Genomic DNA, 16044 nt, shown 5'->3' on the forward strand with positions numbered 1-16044 from the left:
TAAAGGGAGTCACCAAGATGATGGAGTAAGGCTCCTAAGCTGGGGAGTGTACATGTAGAGAAGTGAGACCAGTTTGTTACAGATCAGAAGGCTGAGAAGGGAAAAGCAGCTTCTGAGATCTGGGAGTTGGCACTCACAGGTGGGCCTTGGTGTTCTCCCATTGAACACAAACAATTTCACAGAAAATCACCATCAGACAAGACCATTCTATGATCATAGAAAAAAACAAGACCACTCTGTCTTTGGTCACAGACAAAAACATGAACATTTTCCAAGCCACAAAATATCACGTATTCCCATCTCACAGTCTTCCTTACCAATTACAGCTTTAGCTTTAATCTAGTCTTTTCTCTTTCTATCTTAAGATTTATTAAGATACTCAATCATAGAATTACCCTAACTTTCTGACAATATTCAAATCTAGGGCAGAGTCCCATTTTCTTAAACTATCCCCCAAAACATATAACACAAGCCCAAATCCTGTAAGGCCTTTCTAATACCCTGTACTGAGATACTCTACTGTTCCCCCTGGTGAGTGTTTTCCCTTGCTGCAATGAGTAATAAACTCAACTCATTCAACCACAGATATGTTCCTACTGGACTTTGGCTGGAGGTTACCGAAAAGTCTCAGAAGTGATTTCTTCAAGAAGATTAAATGAATAGACTACCAAATATGTTTTAACATGCTTAGAGGAAATTTATACAATTAGAGGACAGTTTAGGGTCGAACTAATTATAAGTACACAGAAAACTACAAATAAAAAAACCAGAATGTTTATAAATTTGGGGGAACACAAAATTTTGTAAGTAATTATCTGATATTATATGACTCAGGTGTGAATAACCTTTATATATTCATAATAATGTAAATATGAAATTTCAAAATTGTTAAAATTATGTCATGAGGCTATTTATTGTGTGGAGGGACAAGAAATGTGTGTGTTGAACAGGGGTATAAAGAAAGCTTAATCCTCATCTTTTATAGTGAGAAGTAAAAATAATCAGGTCTAAAACTGAAAAATCAAGGAGTAGCATTATTAGTATATTACTTAGACTATGAAGATATATCACAAGAATCAGCTAAAGGAAGACAACTTGATTAAGACTAGGAAATATATGGTGTATGTGCTGTCATCTACCTTTCTATACCTGAGGCAGACATCACTAATCAACCGCAGAGCTGATAAGACAGTGCTGAGTCTCAGAATCTTTTGCAACATGGTCACTACAAGGAGCTACCGCCAGCTGAATAGAACTGGCACTTGCCTTCCTTGGACCATATGATGTTTATGATCCCTCTCAGTTCTTTCATTCTATGATTATGTAAAATAAAGAACATTGAATGTCTTGGTCAGGTGACACATGAAAGTATCATTTAAAAATATTAATTTAGTAGCAAAATGGAGGATAGATTGGACATGAGAGGAACAGAACCTAGGGAGAACAGCTGATGGGCAGTGGCAGTCATTCAGATGAGGATACTAAGAGGCATTTCTGAGGGTTATCAATAGGGCCTGAAGGTTCCATCCTCTCCATTGGAATGAAATAGCCATATTCAAAGTCTTATCCTGATTAAAAAACTTTCTTGAGCCTTTGGAAAAGTTTATTTGTATACAGGAAGGAAAGCAACATTTATTTCTTGGTATCGTATTCTCGGTACCACACACCTTCACATGTGTAATCACTTATATTCCTTGCAATAATCCCAGTTCAAAGGTTAGAAATGCCTAACATCAGAAGCTGTTCAATGGATCTAGGATTTAAACCTGACTCTGCCTGACTCGAAGCTGATGCTCTCCTCCGTATGGTTCTGTTGTCTCAATTGTCTTTAACACTGGAAGGGGGTCATTAAGAGAGAGATGCAGAATCACTTCTAAATCAGAGGAGAGAAAAATGAAACTTCTAGAAAACTACAAATAAAAGAAAAGTGCTGTTGGGAAAGGCAGTCTCCTGCATGCAGTCTTTCCACCCCCATTTGGCCACGTAAGAGTGGGCTTTGGGCCTAGAGCACTTCCTTACAAAGCGATAGAGAGTCCACACAGCCTGTGCTGGGTTTATCACCTTGTGTGGGAATATCTTTCCCTGTTTCAGGCACATTGAGAACTCCTTTGTTCTGCTTAAGCCTGTGTGTCAGTGGCCCTCAGGCACACCCCAGTTTTCAGTATTTCAGACTCCACAAGGCGGGGGGTGGTGATCAATGTTCCTTCCACTGCGGTAAGACAGTTGTGAGCATAGGCCAATCACCCTGAGCTGGCTGTCAGGAGAGACTGCTGGCCACGGGGGACCAATGTCCACTACTGAAGCTGATCTTCCTCTGTCTCTTCTTTATGTAGGTAAAGTGTTGTTCCGTCCAGTGCTTGACTATTGTGTTTTCCTTGGTGACTCCAATACCAAGATGCAACGGGCCTCCTCCCCAGGACTGGTGAGTGGTGCATGGCATTCTGCTCCCTTGGGATTGATGACCTGCATGGTATACTGCTTGACATGTATGTACAGAAAGTGACATATTTACTTGGTTAGAGGATTTTGTTGTTGTCGTCACAATCTTGGGCATGGTTTTGTGTTTAGAAAGAGAATAACCTTGCAGAGTCATACTATTCCAACCCTTAAAACATGACGGTGAATGTCAGAGCAAAACCTCTAGTCACTGAGGGGACTGTATTAAAGTGTAGATATGGGGTTTTATTTCTCTTCAGTGCCAAATGGAAGTCAATAGGAGCCACGATTAAATGCAGAGGTGTACTGTAATGTGTAGTATGATTTCCTGAGAGTGTGATGTCTTTGATTAAGAAATCCTCCATATTCCAATTTGTCATCGTTTTGCCTAACCCCAACAAAGTCTCTCTCCCTATGGCAGGCCCATATTCTCTTTTTTTTTTTTTTTTAAAGCCCAATAAAAATCATATATATTTCTTGGTACTGCATGACCAACTGTATTTCAACATACAGAAACAAACAGAGCCCACTCTACTTTAGTAATATAGACGATAGGGCACTTAAGGCTTCTCTTGATTAAAAGCCAAGAATCTTATTTGCATTTCTTTGAAGGAAAAAACCATAATAAGGACAAACTATTGGCAAAGTGATGGACCAAACAGAGAGGAAATTATAATTACATACTTCAGAGTTCAGTTTAGGATGCATATGTGTGTTGCTTTTATTTTATTTTTTTTTTACACTTTTCACACATCTCATTTATTTATTTTGGATATATTTCATTTTTTTATTGAAGTATAGTTGATTTACAATGTTGTGTTAATTGCTGTACAGTAAAGTGGTTCAGTTATACATATATATACATTCTTTTTTTTAATATTCTTTTCCACTATGGTTTATCACAGGGTATTGAATATAGTTCCCTGTGCTATACAGTAGGACCTTGTTGTTTATCCATTCTATATATAATGGTTTGCATCTGCTAATCCCAAATTCCCAGTCCATCCCTCCTCCACCCTGTCTCTCTCGTCAACCACAGGTCTGTTCTCTATGTCTGTGAGTCTGTTTTGTAGATAAATTCATTTGTGTCATTATTTTAGATTCCACATATAAGTGATATCATATGGTGCTTGCCTTTCTCTGTCTGACTTACTTCACTTAGTAGGATAATTTCTAGGTCCATCCATGTTGCTGCAAATGGCATTATTTCATTCTTTTTTATGGCCAAGTAGTATTCCTTTGTTTATATATACCACATCTTTTTTATCCATTCATCTGTAGATGGACATTTAGGTTGTTTCCATGTCTTGGCTATTGTGAATAGTGCTGCTATGAACACAGGGGTGCATGTATCTTTTTGAATTATAGTTTTGTCTGGATATATGTCCAGGAGTGGGATTGCTGGATCATATGGCAACTTTATTTTTAGTTTTTTGAGGAACCTCCATACTGTTTTCCATAGTGGCTGCACCAACTTACATTCTCACCAACAGTGTAGGAGGGTTCCCTTTTTCCATACCTTCTCCAGCATTTCTTATTTGTAGACTTTTTAATGATGGCCATTCTGACCAGTGTGAGGTGGTACCTCATTGTAGTTTTGATTTGTATTTCTCTAATAATTAGCAATGTTGAGGATCTTTTCATGTGCCTGTTGCCCATCTGTATGTATTCTTTACAGAAATGTCTGTTTAGTTCTTCTGCCTATTTTTGGATTGGGTTGTTTGTTTTGTTGTTGTTGTTGAGTTGTATGAGCTGTTTGTATATTTTGGAAATTAATCCCTTGTTGGTCACATCATTTGCAAATATTTTCTCCCCTTTCGTAGGTTGTCTTTTTGTTTTGTTTATGGTTTCCTTTGCTGTGCAAAACCTTGGAAGTTAGATTAGGTCCCATATTTTTTATTTTTGCTTTTATTTCTATTGCTTTGGGAGACTGTGTATGTTACCTCTTAAGTGAGAGTTTGAGGAGTAGAGATTATTTATCCATTTGGTGTGAGATCTGTAGGCCCTTGTTGTGTTCCCTGAACAGTTAGAGTTACCCCAAGTAGTTCAGACTCTTAAACATATGCACTCACCCTTGGTTCTTTATACTCCTTGAAAAATTGCCTCTTCTAGTCATTGGTCATTCTTTTTTCTTCCTTCTGATTTTTCTTTTATCAGTTTTACCTGAATACACTTTCCAGTCTACATTCATTGACCAAAAACATAATCTTGCAATGAACATTTTTTTTAGTCATTTAAACCATTATCTTCAACTCTCTTTTTCTTTTTTGAAGTAGGCACTAGGCCACTATTTAGTTTTATTTTATGAACACTCAAACTTTCCAAAATGATGTACAAATCAGTTGCCTTGAGAGGAATGCCAGACCCCCAGCTATTCTGAGCTGAGAAGCCAGCACAAGGAGAGAGACTCTAGAGCATTCATCAAAGCAGAGTAAGTGACTAGAGCAAGTGAGGCTGGATTATTTCTTCCAAAATGACTTTGCTTTTCAGTTTGGTGTTTCAGTTTGGTGTTCCTGGGAGCAGCAGAGTCCTGGACTCGGGATATGGTCGGTCATTTCTACTTTGCATTAAATACTTACTCCTGTGTGCTTTGTGTTGGGAGCAAATTAGCAAGATTCTCCTCTCAATCCAGAATTGAGTTTAGACACTGAGCACTACTGCCTGCTCCCCACAACCTCATGTTTCTTACCGTGGAGGTGGGCCTTTTGCCAATGGATGGAGGCCCCTGGCCGGTGAGGTATCCTCTACTATGCTTGGAACTTACTGGGCAATGAGCGCCACTGAGGCGAGCCTTCGAGTGAAGGCAGAAAACAGGGTTCGAAAGGTCTCCTTGTTTCTAATTGTAGCTTCTCAAATAGGCTGCATTTATTTCCACATCCCCAGCAGCTGTGTCACATGTAGTTAGCACTACTGTTGTTACTAAGAGGTAACATGTCCACTTGCTGTCTGCCTGGGAAGGTGTTAAAGGTTGTATATTCATTATCGAATTTTTTTTCAGTTTTAATATTTTTTTAATTGAAGTATAGTTGATTTACAATGTGTTAATTTCTGCTGTACAGCAAAGTGATTCAGTTATACATATATATATACACACATTCTTTTTTTAATATTCTTTTCCATTATGATTTATCATAGGATATTGAATATAGTTCTCTGTGTTATACAGTAGGACATTGTTGTTTCTAATTTCTTTATTTAAAAAATTTAACTATAGTTGATTTACAGTATCGTGTTAGTTTCAGGTGTACAGGTTCAGATTCTTTTCCATAATAGGTTATTACAAGATACTGAATATAGTTACCTGTGCTATGCAGTAAATCCTTGTTGTTTACCTGTTTTATATATGTAGATATTTATCTGTTAATCCCATACTCCTAATTTATCCCTCCCCCTCCCCTTTCCCCTTTGGTAACCATAATTTTTTTCCTATGTCTGTGGGTCTATTTCTCTTTTGTAAATAAGTTCATTTGTATCATTTTTTTAGATTCTACATATAAGTGATATCATATGATATTTGTCTTTCTGTGTCTGATTTACTTCACTTAGTATGATAATCTCTAGGTCCATCCATGTTGCTGCAAATGGCATGATTTCATTTTTTTTATGGCTGATATTCTGTGTGTGTATGTATGTGTGTGTATGTGCATATATATATATAACATCTTCTTTATCCATTCATCTGTTGATTGGACACTTAGGTTGCTTCCATGTGTTGGCTATTGCAAAAGTGCTGCTATGAACATTGGGGTGGATGTATCTTTTCAAATTAGAGTTTTCGCCTTTTCTGGATATATGCCCAGGAGTGGGATTGCTGGATCATATGGCAGCTCTATTTTTAGTTTTTTAAGGAACCTCCACACCGTTGTCCATAATGCTTGTACCAATTTACATTCCCACCAACAGTGTAGGAGGGTTCCCTTTTCTCCACACCTTCTCCAGCATTTATTATTTGTAGACTTTTTGATGATAACCATTCTGACTGGTGTGAGGTGATACTTCATTATAGTTCTGATTTGCATTTCTCTAATAATTAACAATGTTGAGCATCTTTTCATGTGCCTGAGGGCCACCTGTATGTCTTCTTTAGAGAAATGTCTGTTTAGGTCTCTGCCCATTTTTAATTGGGTTGTTTGTTTTCTTTTTCTTTTTTTATATTGAACTGTATGAGCTGTTTGTATATTTTGGAAATTAATCCCTGTCAGTTGCATTATTTGCAAATATTTTCTCCCAGTCCATTGGTTGTCTTTTCGTTTTGTTTATGCTTTCCTTTGCTGTGCAAAAGCTTATATGTTTGATTAGATTCCCTTTGTTTATTTTTGCTTTTATTTCTATTGCCTTGGGAGACTGACCTAAGAGAATTTATGTTAGAGAATGTTTTGCCTATGTTTTCTTCTAGAATTTTTATGGTTTCATGTCTTACATTTAAGTCTTTAAGTCATTTTGAGTTTATTTTTGTGTATGGTGTCAGGCAGTGTTCTAATATCATTGATTTACATGAGGCTGTCCAGCTTTCCCAACACCACTTGCTGAAGAGACTGTTTTTTCTCCATTGTATATTATTGCCTCCTTTGCTGAAGATTAACTGACTGAAGATGTGTGGGTTTATTTCTGGGCTCTTTATTCTGTTTCATTGATCTATATGTCTGCTTTTGTGCCAGTACCATGTTGTTTTGATTACTGTAGCTTTGTAGTATTGTCTAAAGTCTGGGAGGGTTATGCCTCCAGCTTTGTTATTTCTTGGGAGGCCCATCTTCTACCTGCCCATGCCTAGACTTGGCAAATGCTTCAGGGAGGAAAAAGCCTACCTGTCTCTGTTCACCTAGGAAGCGTTTATGCTGTTTTAGAATTTACTTCCCACAACTCTCATATGTCTTTTTAAAATATCTGATTTTTAGTTTATCCATTTTTTCTGGCTACTATGACAGGAACCATGGTCTACTGCAATATTTCATATCTTAACTGGAAGTATAAATGGCAGAATTACATTTTATATTATGTTTATGTGCCCCTTCTATTTTATTTAATTGAGATTTTCTGGTAGAGACCAACTTAATTCTGTTTAGGGTGTGTCATATTTTAGAACCAATATTGTGACTTTTATCAGTGTATAACTGCTTTTGAGATCACTAATAGGTATTTCTCTAAGTGACAAATTATCTTACTGCTTCTATTTATCTTTCTTTTTACTTTTAAGGGGAATGTTTTGTTGAGTCAGCATTAGCAAATATTTAACAGACTGACTTTACTTACTACTGGAATCACCACAATAGATTACTAAAGGCAATGATAATTTTTTTCCTATTATTGTTTAAAGAAATCTTACTTATGGTTATTTGGTCAATAAACAGGGATTGTATTATCAATAAAAACACCATTTGCTGCTCTTAAGAGCCTCCTATTCATCACATCTAGGATTCCACCAGGTCTTAGAAGAAATGTTTTAGCTGCTAATCACTGTAAATCTCACCGTGATTGAGGTGGAGTACCAGAAGGTCTGTGTTTACCCAAAGTTCCAACTTAACATACTAATGTGAAAGGCTTTGGGCTAAGATGGAATAGCTTGTAGTAAGCCAATACTTCAAGTAAGAATAACTTGAAAAGTTGGATTTAAAAAATATATGTGAACGTATGAGAGTTGCAAAGGTAAATAGAATTAAAGTCTTCAAAGGTTCTAGCATTATCCAGGAAGTAGTAAAAGAATCTTTATTGGACTCTAATTAGTTAAGGATGAATGGTATAATCTTTAGGATAACCACTCAAGGGATGGAAAGAGAATGCAAAACTAATGCATATCAAAAATGGGGAAAATAGAACAATAGAAAATAGAAATTGAACAATTCATCTTTTTGATTAACCCGAAAGAAGAAAAGATAGGAGAGAAAATGAGACATACAATAGATGGGACAAAGAAAAAGCATTAGTAATACGGTAGACATAAGCCCAAGTGTATCCATAATTTCATTAAATGTTTTTGGACTAAATACAAGAACTGAAAGGCATAAGTTTTCAGAGTAGATATTAAAAAGTATATCCTGTGTATGAAAGACACACCTGGATGAGGACAAAGAGAGAATGAAAGTAAATGGGTGGATAAGGAAATAATTATGCAAAATCTAACAACAACAACAAAAAAACTAGTGTAATGGTTGATTGTACTAATATCAGACAACGTAAACTTTTATGGAAAAAAGCATTTCTATAGTTTAAAATATTTCACTGTCATAAAAGAATCAATCTACATGCAGGAATTTTAATAAAACTATTAAAAGTAGATGAGAAACATAAATACTGTTGTTTTATTTAATAATAACAAATAACTGTTCTATTTGTTTTGCAAAATTGTGAAAAGCACATTTTGCTCCATTGAGATAGAAAAAAAGGTCCATGAGTGCCATCTGACAGCAAGACCAAGACCTAGTCATTTAGAACACTCATAACTCTAACCAATTATTTTCACACTTTGCTAAATCTTGGTCTTTCAATCAGGATAGGCTAGGTTATGCTAAAGAAACAAGCCAAACTATCGTGGCTCAAAAGCATGAAAGCTTATTTCTTGCTCTGACAAAGCCTGTGGCCAGTCAAGGTGATTCTCCACGACCACAGTTGGCTCAGCATTCCTGGATGCTTCCATTTACAGCACTTCCATGTCATCATGTACTTCCACAATGGCCACGGGATGAGGGAAAGAGCTAGAGGGTCTCACACTGCTCCAGGATGGAAGGAACATGTGTCATTTTTGCCCACAATCCATTGGCCAGAACCAATCATATGACCCTGCTCAATGGCAGAGGGTACAAGGAAGTATAAACCTTCCATATTCCCAGAAGGAGAAGAGCATTAGGCTTATAGGTTAGGATCAGAAGTGTCTACCATAGCTGGAAACTCCTGTTTAAATTTCTGAGGTCATGAACCTCTATAAGGTCAGGGACCATGACAATACTGAAGAAAACAGGTATGATTTCTGTACCCCCAGCTGCTTCATCTCAGAGATTGATCTCATTTTCACCAAAGGAAGCGCTGGCTAAGGCTTGGGCACAGGAATGCAGCCCTCTCAACAATCCACTGCCTTTTAGCACTGCTCGGTTGATTAGCACAGGGGGTGCCACATGAGAGAGGAGGGAATCAGAGGCAACAGGACCAAAACCCCTCCATTTGGGAGCGCAGAGGTAGTAAGAAAGTAACAGCTATACTGAGCATTCTCTGGTTGTAGTACACCTCTGATACTGCACAAAATTATCCAGGTAGCCAGACATTGGGTTCTGATGGCCCTTGACTAATTGGCGTTACAGGCTGACTGTCCATCTATATTTACATGATCTGATCTTGTTTCTGACTACTGTCGTCTACAGTGACACCATTCTGGATCTGACTCTTTCAACTCCTTCAAACATAGTGGTCCACTTGGTCCTACCCTGTAATGAACCCGTTAGCTCTTCCAGAGCCGGCGGGCCAAACTGCCTCCCCTGGCCAGGCTGGTGCTTGATCCCAGTAAGACATTTCTCTAATCTTGGACTAACAAAGAGATTGAAACATACTATAAGACAGAGCCTCTCTAACAGGTTTGATCCATTTTAAAGTTATCTTTTCTCTGTTCTTTTCCTTTCCCTCTTTCTCTATTGACAGCAAAAACAAATTCTTGAAATATTTTTGCTTAAAAAAGACAGCACTTAGGGAATTCCCTGGCGGTCCAGTGGTTAGGACTCCATGCTCTCACTGCCAAGGGCTTGAGTTCAGTCTCTGACTGGGGAACTAAGATCCCACAAGCCGCACCAGCGCGGCCCAAAGGAAAAAAAAAAAAAAAACAACCAAACAAAAAAAACCAAAAAGACGTCGCAGAGCTTACAAACCCGAGAGTAGTGTTTAGCACCCACCTCTAACAGAAGCCTTTGATGCAGTGCTTGAGTTTGAGTGAGTGCATCCCAGGACATTTTCAAGAGTAGCTCCATTTTTTTTAAATTTCGAAAATCTCGCTCTTTCTCTCTCTGCTTACGAGAAAGTTCATCATGGTAGTTTTGCTTGTCAGTGAGACAGTTTCGTAAATTGAGATCCAAGATCCCTCTATTCCAGGTAAAAAGAGAGTATGAAAGTGATTTGTCATCAACTGCCCTTCATGTTTTTCAAGACAGCGTGCTCAGCAGGTGCATACAGAACTATTTTCATGCTAGAATCAAATTGTAAGTAATGCCCAAAGCAATTCTGTTTGCAAGTTCTTGTCAGAGTCACAGCCACTAAAAAAACCCAAACGGAAGAGCAAATTGGCAGAGGCAGAAGTTCCTAGTCTCCCTGAAATTTTGCTTAAAAATGGAAATTAACACTATGACACAAAATTGCTCCCATTAGGAAAAAATCATGATTACCTCAGAATACAATAATTTTCAGGGAAAAAAAATCCCTCAATTATAGCACACTCCAGTGATATAATTTCCCAGAGCCACGTTTTAGAAACTGAAAAAAACGCGATAGATTGTGTCCTTAAGTTTTGGGCACAGGAAATTGAGGGCAGTGAAGAATAAAGGATGGAGAAATACTTTGAAATGCTTTATTTAATAATATATTTTTATTAATGGTAAAAATGATGTAAAATTCTATAAAAGTGTTTATTGAATCAATATAAATGTTTGAGATTATGTTTTGAATCCTCAAATATAAATTGAAGAAAATTTAGGTGACAGAAACACATTAATATAACTAACCTTTCAGTTAGTGAAGTTGCTTCATTCTCTCTGGTTAATTCCAATTGCTTGACCAACTGGTTATACTCTCGTTCTTTAATTTCAAGCAAGGCTCGTTTGCCTTCAACTTCCTTTATTATGTCCTCCTTTTCTTCCATTACAGCATTAATTTTGGTTTCAACTTTCTTTAGGGAGTCATTTAGCTCTTTGAGTTCATATTCCACGACAAGTTTTTTCTTTTCCATTTCTCTGTGAGGGATACATACATACACATATACATATGTACACAACACACACATGAGTTTGCCTTATTTTGAGCCCAGGCTGTCTACCTATTTTTACTTTCTGACCAGGCAACAGAAGGGCTAGTCATAAATTCAGTGATCTCAGAAGTGGGGTGAAGACCACAGATGAGTGGGACCGAGGGGGTATCTCCACGGAGTGCCACTGAGGGCAGGAATTTGTCCAGCCTCCCCACTTTCTCCCCAGATCCCTGCTGCTACCGCCTCCTGGGATTCTACCCTCATCCTGACCAGCCTCCCTGAATTGACGTAAATTTCTCAACTTTGGTGCTAGTGGGCTTCGCTTTTAGAAACATTACTAGTGTCTGCTTCTTTTTTTCTCTCGTCTTTTAAGATCAGTCACCAGAGCAATCATAGTACTTCTCCAGATTTTTGTATCTTCACTTATCTTTATCCTTTTCGGTTCCTCTAAACCTTGAGAATTCCTCAGTGACTTCTGCCTCCAAATCTACTCTGAATGCTTGGGGGTCTTACACAGCAGTATTCACACAGCAGGTGAATAGCTGGCAAGTGAAGAGTTACTGTCACTTGGGCTTTAGACATCTGGCTGGCCAACATATATCTAGACCATGAAATTCTACACAGTTCCAATAATTGCTTCCATACACAGATCTGTTAAAGTCAGTTGGTGTTCTTCGTAGAGATATGATATAAAATTGGAAAGAGAATATTGTCCCAAAATTAAGACATAAATGCTAGGAATGACAGTAATGTGCTACACTGCATTCTCCTGAAGAACTTGATATATACAACCTAGACAGGGCCAAATGCAGATATATCTAAAATTATAACAGTAATTTGATGTGTTCAGTGGTTAATATTCTTGTTTTCGCATGCATACATAACTTGGGGGAGCGTGGGCTGGGAGGGGTAAAAAATCAAATTAAGCCATACACTTTTTTGCGTGTTGTTTTTTCTATCTCTTTTCCAATCTGTACGGGAATGGATTGATGGTGGACCACTTCATCCTAGTAAAGAAATGGAACCATGTTAAATTATGTAGTCTTGGACCAGAAGCAGTCAAGCAAATTAAACAGGAAAGAGAAAAGAACTACAAGGTGTAGAGTTCTTACTATCTGTCCTGTACTATGCAGTGTGCTTTAATTATTCCATTTAATATTCATAATGACCTTACAAGATGGTAATGGTTGTTACCATTTTAAAGAGGAGCTAACTGAGTGCAACGCATCCTCTGGGCGCTCTGCCTAGATTCCCTTTATGGAGGTACACCCGTCCCTCAGAGGTTGCAGAGGCTGCTGACAGCTCATGCTTGTTCTCTCCACAGGATTGCCGTGGCTGGCAGAGCTGCCTTGTCGGGGGATGGGGGGTGGAAGGAGGAGGGGGGCAGGCTGTGACCCCTCCTATGTGGAGGTACAGCAGCTCATCCCTCTGCCTCAGGGTGGAACAACCTCTGTGGTGCAATTCATGGCATCAGGTTGAAAGGAGGGTTCTCCTGAAACCATATTTTGGCCCGGCTTCGGAACCCCACCTCTATCCTGTTTCACTCACTACCCTATGGGATTCTCCTTAGAGCTCCTGCTCGGTGAATACTTGTCTTAATCTCTGCTTCTAGGGAACCCTGCCTAAGACCGAGGCTAAGTGAAGGTAAATAATTTTCCCAAACTCACACAGCTTGTAAATGGCCAGGCCAAGATCAGAAGCTACTTTTGTCTAACGCCACTTTGCACTGTGCTCTGTGGATTCGCGGAAGATTCGCTTTTAACCTCAAGAATCTTATGTACATGGCAGGGGTTGTGGAAGAGCCCCTTCCTGCCTGAGGATCACACTGGACTTTGGGGTCTGGCGTAACACAGATGCTTGGGGGTTGAAGACATCCCTGCAGTGTGGTGCATTTCTCCCTGGGATCTTGCTCAGTCTTGAGGCAGATCTAAGTTTTGTGAGACTGAAACTTGTACAATTTGGGGAGCTCTTTTTTTTTTTTTTTGAGTATTATATATTTATTTATTTATAAATTTATTTATTTATTTATGGCTTCGTTGGGGTCTTCATTGCTGTGCATAGGCTTGCTCTAGTTGCGGCAGGCGGGGGCTACTCTTCGTTGCGGTGAGCGGGCTTCTCATTGCGGTGGCTTGTCTTTGTTGCGGAGCACGGGCTCCAGACACGTGGGCTCATTAGTTGTGTCACGCGGGCTCAGTAGTTATGGCACACGGGCTTAGTTGCTCTGCGGCATGTGGGATCTTCCCGGACCAGGGCTCAAACACGTGTTCCCTGCATTGGCAGGTGGATTCTTAACCACTGCGCCACCAGGGAAGTCCTGGGGAGCTCTTTTTAAGAAAAAGAATCAAAAGTTATAAATGATAATTAGGTTCAGGGCCTTGGCGGTGGTTCGTGCATGTGAATGAAGCCTTAGTTTCATTGGGTTCCTTGTAAATCCACCTGTGCTCAGTGCCTGTGTTCCGGGTGGCAGCTGGGTACATCTTGGCCGACTGCTCTGACTCTTAAGGAAAAGGAGGTCAAAGTGAATCATAACTGTCCTCTAAGCCAAGGTGTCTCAGATGTAATTTTAAGACATAAGTCTAGGTTACTTCGATTGTTTTGAGACCTATTATACAAAGGTTTCAAAATAAAATGAATTTTAATTATCTCCTAAAACATAAATACAGGCCTTGCATCGCTTTCACGGTGAGAGGGAAGTGAAGTGGAATCAAACAGGCAAAGAAGGATGTAGTCATAACAGTATACAGAAGAGGTTAGAACATTTGGTTGCTCTTGAAGGAAGTGATTGTGTTTGTGACACTCATTTCCAATATTGAAAAATGCTTGGTGAGGTTTAGAGAGGCCTTTTCCCCAGGTCAGGACTCCAGTTTAGAGTGATGCTACCAAACACTCCAGAGTCTTTTGTGAATTCCCAGAGCCCAGGTTCAGTATGATGGGACCAATCACAATGCAGAACATTTCAGTTTGTGTGTTTCGGTCTTTGTCAAACCTTTGCAGTCAATCTTCATACCCATGCACCTTTATGTCCTTGCAGGCACAATGTTTAAATATTTATGAGCTGTGAGTAACATACCTTTAAGGTGACCTGATATTCGAACAATTCTTCTAGTTCCTTCTGCTCCTTTAGTAATTGCTTTTGCTTGGATGTCAGATCTTCCCGTAAATTTTTAATTTCTAATTTCTTCTGCATTACTTCCTTACGTAATTCTTCAGTGCTTTCTCTCAATATTCTCATCTTCTTCTCCATTTCCTTTAAAAGTCATGAAAATTATCAGATTATACAGAGTCAGAGCAAACATTTGTCTCCCTAAAAATCAAATTAAAAATAAGTTTACTCACCATTTTGATTATATTTGTTTTCAGATTCATGAATGATTTCTTGCAAAGTTAAATGCAACTTATGATTTCTGACCTCTTCATTAAAGGCATGGCAATTATACTGCGTGTGTTAAACATTTTACATTGGATTTGAACTCATTTTTAAATTAATGCTCTTTTTTATCTTCCTATGTAGATTTTAAGTGTTTCCTTTTTCTGAGTTAATATTTATTTCATACCAAAAAGCATTAGTAAAACTTTCCAGGCTTTTTTCTAGTAGCTTTGTGATTTGGCAACACCAGATGCAAATAATCTTTGAATATCTGGTTTATGGTTACCCTGAGTCACACATGAGAATTAAAGATTAGGAAGTTCATATTTGGAATATCTTATCCTTGGCACTCCTTAATCCCCTGCTCTCTTATTAATACTACTTCTCTAACTCAGGCACATTATCCCCAAATGCCCTCTGCCCCAGACTCCTAACGGGTTTCCCATGACTGATTATCTGGGGAGTGTTTGACTTGTGAGAGAGAAGCCTTCTTATACTCAGAAAGTCCACACATTACTAATGACTAAGTGGAAGGATCCATTTAGCCTGCTCTGGCCTTTCTGCATATCACCCTCCTCCTCCTCCACTGTGGCTGCGAGAGGGTAAAATTGGTGATCCTATGGTCTGGAATTAAAATTCAAAATGCTTTTTCCCACAGAATCTGTGTTGAAAATGATGGTTAGGCATACCTCTGTACTAGTATATAATATATACATAATTATATTAATATATAATATGAGGTATCAATATATTCATACTCATATATTATAGCATTTTACTCTATGCTTATAGAGTAAAGGCATTTTACTCTATGCCTTGGAATTAGACCACCAACAACATACTTTTTAAATATAACCGTTTAGAAGGTGAAAGCAATGCAAAGTATGATGATCTCTGTATTTACTTTCTATGATAGATTGCAAAAAAAGGGACATAAATTCCTCCTATTCTTGTTTGCATGCCTCTTTGCAATATGTCTTTGTCCTTATTCCCATTAAGAGGTAGGACCTATTTCTCTCCCCATTGATTCTAGATGTGACCATGTGACTTGCTTGGACCAATGTGATGTTACCAACAATGATTTAAGCAGAGGCTTGAAAAGTGCGTGTGTTGGGGTTTGCCCTCTCTTGAGACTGTCTGTCTCTTTCCTGAGACTGGAAACCCTTCCACCATCATGAGAGTAACCAGTGACATGTGACCTTAGACCAACTAGCGGCCCAACTGGCTGACATATGAATGAAGCCATCCTAGGCCTTCCAGACCCAAATGAGCCAGCTCAGACCAGAAGAACTCAGAACTGAGGAAA

General features: G+C 38.6%; 1 protein-coding gene across 1 annotated transcript in view; it reads right to left on the bottom strand.

The window, feature by feature from the left end:
* CCDC146 (coiled-coil domain containing 146) overlaps nucleotides 1–16044 on the bottom strand; it is a 138554-nt gene that overhangs the window by 22218 nt on the left and 100292 nt on the right. The window contains exons 6-9 of the mRNA XM_036864252.1: nucleotides 14442–14618; nucleotides 12305–12378; nucleotides 11130–11357; nucleotides 10308–10494 (exon numbers count right to left, since the gene is read on the bottom strand). Of these exons, the coding sequence (XP_036720147.1) occupies nucleotides 10308–10494; nucleotides 11130–11357; nucleotides 12305–12378; nucleotides 14442–14618 (666 nt within the window). The remainder of the gene's footprint in view (nucleotides 1–10307; nucleotides 10495–11129; nucleotides 11358–12304; nucleotides 12379–14441; nucleotides 14619–16044) is intronic.

This window comes from Balaenoptera musculus, chromosome 9 (genome assembly GCF_009873245.2).
Source record: "Balaenoptera musculus isolate JJ_BM4_2016_0621 chromosome 9, mBalMus1.pri.v3, whole genome shotgun sequence".
Taxonomy (NCBI): Eukaryota; Metazoa; Chordata; class Mammalia; order Artiodactyla; family Balaenopteridae; genus Balaenoptera; species Balaenoptera musculus.